At 37.8% G+C, this 8,214-nt stretch overlaps 1 protein-coding gene across 1 annotated transcript; it reads right to left on the reverse strand.

The window, feature by feature from the left end:
- Positions 1–845: 845 nt before the first annotated feature.
- On the reverse strand, positions 846–7,331 carry LOC126629034 (CDPK-related kinase 3). Its single transcript, XM_050298928.1, has 11 exons — positions 6,537–7,331; positions 5,257–5,387; positions 5,054–5,095; positions 4,866–4,974; positions 4,685–4,763; positions 3,578–3,874; positions 2,795–2,904; positions 1,818–1,925; positions 1,664–1,726; positions 1,309–1,476; positions 846–1,202 (listed from the first exon to the last, which is right to left on the reverse strand). The coding sequence occupies exons 1-11, from the start codon at positions 7,083–7,085 to the stop codon at positions 1,065–1,067; spliced, it is 1,794 nt and encodes a 597-aa protein (XP_050154885.1). The 5' UTR covers positions 7,086–7,331; the 3' UTR covers positions 846–1,064.
- Between the last annotated feature and the right edge of the window lie 883 nt (positions 7,332–8,214).

The following is an 8,214-nucleotide window of genomic DNA, read 5'->3' on the forward strand; positions in this document are numbered from 1 at the left end:
TCAGTTAGGGTTTGCTCCAGCATCATGTTTACTTAGCCAGATTTGGAAATTTCTTAAATTATAATCTTATTTTTCTCCTCGAGTTATTTTTTTGTTTATACGTGACTGGCTTATGATCTGATATACGCTACCATCTGCTTGCTTCATAACCAAGAAATTGATTGTCTATGGATGCCACTGCTTTTAGCCATGCATGTTCGGCATATGCGTACATGCCACAATTTAACTTTTATATTTACCTTTGTGTTTGTATTATTTAAATTTGAATATTCTTAATTAGACTACTCTTCGTAATGCCAATTAATTATATGATAAAATCTCAACTTTCTTCGAGCAACTTCTCCATTGAATCAAGAATTTAGTTTGTTAATCTATCCATTGTATATGTCGGGTGTAGAAAAATTTTGCTTCGCAAAATTGTGTTTACTTATGGCTTTTGGATTGAATTAAAAAAAAATAAAAAAACATGCATAAATAAGATGGCCACTTGAATGGTTTGTTTAAATTGATTAGGATTATTGGGAGCATAGATTTTTTTTTTTTTTTTTGAACAAACGATATTATCTACACTAATGTGGTTCAAATTTGTCTTTGACGAAATTCAAAGCTAAGACCACTTACATACTATATGCGAGAATATAGTGGTGTATAGTAGATGGCCACTTGTTTAGATAATAGAAGCTGGTTGAATTATTTAGCCATTATTTAGCAATCAAATTGAACATGATCGACCGAAACTACTGGGAGCATCAGAGTGCACGCCCGGAAAGGGGAGAAAAGCTACAAAATCCGCAGAAGATGATGTGCAACAAAAACTCAACCACATAAACTGCAAAATAGGGTACGAGGAAGGAGAAAAATCAACAACTTTTTAAAAATTGGGTCGAAATTCCCAACAGGATTCCCTAAGACGTTCATTTTTTATACACATTTTTCTTTACCCCGACCCGCCCGAAGAAAAAGAAACTAAAACTCCCGCAAATCATCCGAAACCCATGAATCTTATAAGAAACTATATGTCAAAAAGCTAAAAAGAAAGTGGGTAAAAAGAGAGAAGAATAAAACTAATGGTGTCTGGTGTTGGAGCTCCGGATCGTCACACCGTGCAAAAATTTTGTATATCCAAGGAAATTGAGCTTTCCGTCTGCGCTGCTGATCCAATCTCGGAGGATATTGTAGGCAGAAGGGCCGAGATTTAATTCCTGCAGAAACCGTTACAGTTAAAATAAGAAATGCAGCAAAAAATCTGCTGTAAAAGGAAAGGATACAAGATTTCCGTGAAAACGAGAGGGGCATGGTTGGTCATACTCTTGCCAGTTCTTCAATTGATATGACTCGGTTACCCTCCTGTTCAAAATGCTCAAAAGCGGTACGGGCTATCTGCTCCCACCCTTCAAGGGCCTCCAATTGATGGGTACTGATTGCGGCTGCACAAAATTCTTCGAAGTTCATTGTTCTATAAGCAAGCGGTTCCATCTGAAATCAATTTTAACAGGGAATTGAGAAACTGATAATTGCTGACCTCAAATACCATGGGATAAAAAAGGTTTAAGTGTCAGATAAATTAAGCCTGCACATGCTAAAGTTACGGTAGCCTGCACATGCTAGCAAACTTCAACTAACACAATCCGAAAGCAAGAGCAGAATATAAAATAAGCCTTACCGCATTTGGGATATCAACAACCTTTGACTCTTTCATCGCTTCAGTTGAATTTCTCTGTAGAGCCTGCAAAGTTTAATTTCCTCACCATAAGCCCCTCTTCAAAATATACATTGCCTGGAAACTCAAATTAAAAGAATTAGGAGCAGGAGATAACCATTTTGAAATTACGAAGAGAAACACGCTCATCTTTATCTGGTTCCAATAGCATGAATTGGGCTCTTAGATATATCAGCTCTTCCTCCGTCAAAGCTTTGGAAAGAGACTGCAGTCACGTCATGAAAAAACAGAAACATATCTTTAATGCAGAATATATCGGGCTCCATGAAAAGTGAAAGAAATGGCAGATTATTGATCACACAGCATTAGCCACAGGAAACAGGAGAAAAAAAGACGAACAAATTACGTAATTTACTAGGATTTAGCTAAATGGAGAAATTGATACGAAATTAGAATGTCTCTATGAACCATCACACTGCCTATTTTGTAAAGGGTTCAAGAGAAAAGCTAGACGTTTTTACCTTTTCGTCTCACTTCCATTAGACATCAGAACCAAAAAGTGGAAACTGAGATAGCAATTTAATAATTTTCTTTCTCCACTAATTAACAAAACAAAGGTTGATTTTTCTGTTCACTTTGCCAATTAAGTTTCTTAAAAAGTAGACATTGATTACATAGAAGTATCTTCCCATGTAACAAAGATATCTCAATATTGACATTTTATAAGCATCATTTTCAAGGATGCCATAGGGTGAAGGTGATGATATATTATACAGTTGAAGATACATTCTTTGAGACCCAAAACGAAAAGGAAACAGCTTAATCATCAAGTAAAACCAAGAGATGAAGCTTTGACATTTAAGAGCAGACACGGCCAAGCTATATGTAATATGAATAATTAGGTCGTACCCAGTGCACAAGGCTCCCGCTTTACGCAGGGTCTGAGAGAGGTGAATGTCGGCTAGCCTTACCCCCATTTATGGAGAGGCTGCTCCCAAGTCTCGAACCCGAGACCTACCGCTCATGGGCGAGGGCACTTGCCATCGCATCAAATGCGATATGGAAAATTTCTAATAGTGAAAAAAGAAATGGGGTGAAGGTAGAAACAGTCATATTTGGAAATGGTAACAATACCTTAAGTGCTGCACGTTTGAACGGCGTAGCATGGAGATATGATTTGACTAATTTATATATCAATATATCTAGAGGAAGAGGACGACTGTCATCTCGCAACCATGGGTGAGCTGCAATTATGTGTCATTATTAGCTTTGAATAACAAATAGAAAATATCACTTATCATCACTATCAAATAACAATGCCAAATTCAAATAGTATTCAATTTAAAGTCACTTTTGCTTAAAAAGAATATTCGGTATCAAATTAACAATAATTGTAGTTATATTGCAGGATATGTTTGGGATGATTCTATAACCACACTTTTTGCGAAAATGATGAACACATGTTTTTCAGCATTATGTGTCATTATTAGCTTTGAATAACAAATAGAAAATATCACTTATCATCACTATCAAATAACAATGCCAAATTCAAATAGTATTCAATTTAAAGTCACTTTTGCTTAAAAAGAATATTCGGTATCAAACTAACAATAATTGTAGTTATATTGCAGGATATGTTTGGGATGATTCTATAACCACACTTTTTGCGAAAATGATGAACACATGTATTTCAGCATACGACACAATATAGATGGATGCAGTCCAAATATGATGGAGCAACCAAATGGAAACCTCCCACCCGCTACCCTGAAATCAATAAGTTATTTAGATTGTGGGAGAGAAACACAAAGACCACCCAAACAAGATTAAGAGCAAAGCATATCATTTAAAACTGTCCACCAATTTTTTATCTCCTGGGTAATACTTTAGACAGCAATAGAAAGAAATTTGGCTTACACAAGGCTTGGACAGCAGTCATTCTTTTTCTGTAGTCCTTATTCAAAAGTCTTCTTACGAAGTCCTTGGCCTCTAGAGATATAGTAGGCCAGGGTAAATCATCGAAGCTAGGATCAGCTCTTAGCACTGCACGGAAAATTCCAGATTCGGTTCGTGCCCAGAAAGGTCGGCTTCCACATAGCAGGATATAGGTGATAACACCAATGCTCCATATATCTCCCTCAAGGCTATAAGATCTATGGAGGACTTCAGGCGCAACATAGTATGCACTTCCAACAATGTCATTAAGTCTTTCATCTGCACATAAACGCATATGTGGATAAATAATGAAGATAAAGTTTCCTCCTTTAATGTAATAAGTACAAACAAAGTAAGAATTAGATCTAGCAGTCAAAAGAGGGGAAACACCCATTGCATTTGGCTAGTTGAAAAAGGACTGCATGTTTTCCACTACAGTTCTTATCGTACATGATTTCTTTTTTGGTGCCTATGACCAAATTTAGTTTTTCTTGGAAAAATGATGAACAACTAAACGCTCTCTGTTTTCTTTCCAGGAGGGGTTAGATATGATATGTTGCACAGAATTATACTGGACTTGATACTACTGCATCCACAGATTTACCAGAATTAGATTGGACTTGTTGAAAACATTCAACAAGTTTCCAACAAATCCAAAAAATGGCGGACAAAACAGAACACTTCTAAGAAAGAATTCATTTCATACCCGATACAAATACAAAAACATGTATTTAACTTCAATTTCAACCAAATTAACCTTGAGTTGATAAAAATCATCAAACTTATCAAAAGCATACCCAGGTGCCAAGTCATTGTAAGGTGTTCCATTCAATTGAAACATCAAGTAGTCAAGAAAATTGAATGTTGTCCGTTTCAAAAAGGAAAAAAATAACTAAAACCAAGTGGTACTCTAACTGCAGCTCTAATATATTTACTAAAACAAGGATAATATCCAACTTCAACTAACAAGAGAGTAGGGATGATCATCAATAGATACCTGGTCTGATAAAGTCAGAAAGACCAAAATTAAAACAAGGATAATATCCAACTTCAACTAACAAGAGAGTAGGGATGATCATCAATAGATACCTGGTCTGATAAAGTCAGAAAGACCAAAATCAATAAGCTTCATATCGGCATCTTCACTTCTAGAAGCGAAAAGGAAATTCTGTTAAACAGGAAAGAGAAAAAAATATTCAGCACTATGTTTGGAGGTAGAACCAGATAAGAAGTCATAATTAACTTAAACACATAGGTTGACAATCAAAACCTCTGGTTTTAAGTCACGGTGCACAACGCCTTGAAGATGACAAAATGAAACAACACTTAAGATTTGCACAACTATGTGTTTTGCATCTTCCTCTGCATACTTTCCGCCTCTGCAGTTAAGGTGAGTTTGTCAACATACAATACACCTTTGGAACGAAATGAGTATTTCAACACTAGAAAAGAAATTACCTAGATAAAATTCTGTCAAGAAGTTCCCCCCCTTCACACAATCTGGTAAGAGAACACAAATCCACAGATGTCATACCAAAGGAGCACAAGACATGGCATATGATGCCTCAACCAGAAAAGTTTATATACTTCGTCATTCAACAATCATGCATGCAACTGACCGTCAAAATAAAAAGGATGAATAGAAAACAAGGTATACATACTCCATGACAATGTAAACATTATTGGCGTCTTCACATGCATCATAAAATTTTACAAGATGCTTATGCCCAGATAGAGCTTTCAATATCTTCACCTCTCTACGAACATCTTCAATTGATATAGCTGTCGTCATCTGCCAAATGAATTTGGTAAGAAACAAATACAAGGCATTAAATGGGTGTCATTATTCATAATATCTCATGCCATTACAGCTACAGAAATTTGAGACCCAAGGGAAAAAGGAAATAGAATATGAGGAAGGATGGCACATGTCCAAATCATCGGAGCATGGGCGTTATCATAGTTGCTATGTACTCACACACAGATCGTAGACCAGATTCATTTCCAGCTATAAATTACAACCTCAGACAAGAAATCATAACAGATCATAATGCTGTCCTAAAATAACCAAATTTGACATATGTGAGCAGATATCTGGCTGAATGAAAGGTCAATAAAATCTAGCTCCGAGGCAAGTTAAACACAAATAATTCAATTTGAAAAGTAAAATTGATTTTACCTCATAACAAATGTAAAACCTACAATGTACTACGCTTCATTCGACACCTAGGTGAATGACATTGAGGAGCAAACCAATGTGCATTTCCCTAGATTTGGCAAGTCATTTCAGAAACTTTTAACAATTCTTATTTGTGTTTTACACGAGAAATGATTTAAGATACGTGGAGAGTAAGAACTCTAGAAACGGTTACCAACAAACTTGTCATGTACCCCCTTTGTGAACTCAGATAATCACGTAATCATTACAGAAAGAGAATTATCGTGCATTAACGCAACCAAGAGACAGGGACACGTACATCTACCTTCTGCAGACATGTAGCAACATGTCCGCAGTGCAAGAAGCAGCGTAAGATTTAACGATCCCTGAGTTAAACACATCATTTTCATGCAGCATATCCCACATCATTGTGGGATACTGCGAACTAAACCACCGTATCTCGTTCATAAATTCTGCTTTACCATAACAATTCCCCTAAATGTGGTTTCTCTATCCACACCCATCCAATTTTTCTTCCCTAATTAAAATTCACATGCCACCACCAATGCACGAACCCGAAACAGGAATCCCATAAGAGATGGCATCCAATCCCTCTACATTTCCCATAATGGCTTGGCGATAATCGCTTAACTTCAACATAAATGTGTTAACTTTAGTACCCACTTCACTACATTTTCAATATAAACACAATCGGATTTCGAAAACAATCACTAAACAAGCAATTAAAAGGAATGCAGAATTGATATCAGAGCTCAATTGTACCTTGGCTTTCGAAATTATCTTAACAGCCACAGCCTGGTCCTTGTGCTCACCCTTCTTTCCCCTACCAGAGCAAGTATGACCAAAATGCCCTCGCCCCACCTCCTTCCCGAGCTCGTACTTAGCTCCGAAATTCTTCCCGTACCCGAAACTCTTGTCCAGCGACTGCTCCGGCTCCGCCCCACCCTCCTCCGGAATCGGACTCTCCTTCGGCTTCCCAAAACGCTTCGCTAGCGACGCCTTTATATGCTTAGCCGGAGACGGAGGCGCGAACCTCCGCCTGAAAAACCTACCCGGAGTCGACGACCTCGCCGGAGACGGCGACACTCCATCGGGCAACGGGCTGGCCGATACACCGTGTGGGTAGGGGCTCGGCCACGGGCTAGGGTTCGACGACCTGGCCGGCGTGGTTTTTACGCTGACGGCCCCGTTCTGCCCGGCCTGAGACGGCGTCGTTTGACGTTGGTGAACGGAGGTAGTGATTGTAGTTACGGTGGTGGTGTTGGGGTCATTTTCGGTGGTGGGAATGGTTTTGCCGTAGCACTGGCCCATCGTCGAAGCTCAGTCTCCGGCGGTGTATCGGATCACGAGCCCCGAGTCAAAGTCCGCACATCTGACGGCCCCTATGGAATCTGAGTCGTCCCCCTGCCGGCGAGAGACGACAAAATGGGAGAAATGAGAAATTTGAGATCTACGGCGAGAAAACGATAAACCAAGAGAATGAAAGAGAATTTGAGTCAGGGGAATGGAGAGAGAGAGAGAAGAGAGAGAGAGAGGGACTGAGACAGAATGAGTAAGGCGCTGTGCTGCTGGGACAATGAGCCGAGTGACGAGGTATTATAAGCTGCTCTACTCCTTACTAGGAAACAAATGTTTGACAGATTCTAGGTCGTTGGATTTGATTAATCACAGGGATGGATGGTCTAAATCTTGGTGCAGGAGGGATTATTTTCTTATATAAAACATTTTAGTAAGTGTCACGTTGAGATTTTTAATAAAACTCAAGTTATCTTCAGAAAAGTGCGTGAAAGTGTGAAAGTTATATTATGCTTCGACTTTATGGCATGCATCAGGATAAAAAATAAAAAATTTAAAAAAAAAATTAACAAAAAACTTCCGGTACTCTTCACTTTAACGAAAAATCACATTTTTACACTAAAAAGTCAATACTGGTACTATTCACTTTACCCTTTATTTTGTCCTTATCGTTAAAACTCAAAGTTGTCAAGTCCTTTTCATTAGTTTTCCTTAAAAAAAACCCAATAAACCAAATCTGACCCGAATCATATCGAAATCAGCTCGAAAAAAAAACCGAACCGATTATACCAATCCATTCGGTAACCGAAATCAAAAAATTTGCAAAAGTTCAGTACAAATATCAAGATCACAAGCCTATTAGTTCGGTAATACTGAAACAAACTGAATTTAAGAATATATATAGCTTAAATTGGCTTATTATATTAGCACCCATAAATTGTTGAATAAACCTCACATACTTATTATGCCTCACATTTACTTTTTCAATTAAAAATTATCTTAATACACCCCACTTCCTTTTCTATAATACTCTCACACCCCACGTTCTTAATATACACCTTATATTTTCTACACACACCCCACATTTCTCAAATCTTATAACACTCATTTTTTATTTTGCCGAATGATTTCAAACTATCTGAAC

Source organism: Malus sylvestris, chromosome 1, assembly GCF_916048215.2.
Source record: "Malus sylvestris chromosome 1, drMalSylv7.2, whole genome shotgun sequence".
Lineage (NCBI taxonomy): Eukaryota > Viridiplantae > Streptophyta > Magnoliopsida > Rosales > Rosaceae > Malus > Malus sylvestris.

Coding starts and splice junctions, on each gene's coding strand:
- LOC126629034 (XM_050298928.1), bottom strand. CDS start 7,085: ATGGGCCAGTGCTACGGCAAAACCATTCCCACCACCGAAAATGACCCC. Junction 4,764..4,865: donor ACCGTGACTTAAAACCAGAG/GTTTTGATTGTC, acceptor CCTGTTTAACAG/AATTTCCTTTTCGCTTCTAG. Junction 2,905..3,577: donor GACTGCTGTCCAAGCCTTGT/GTAAGCCAAATT, acceptor ACATAATTGCAG/CTCACCCATGGTTGCGAGAT.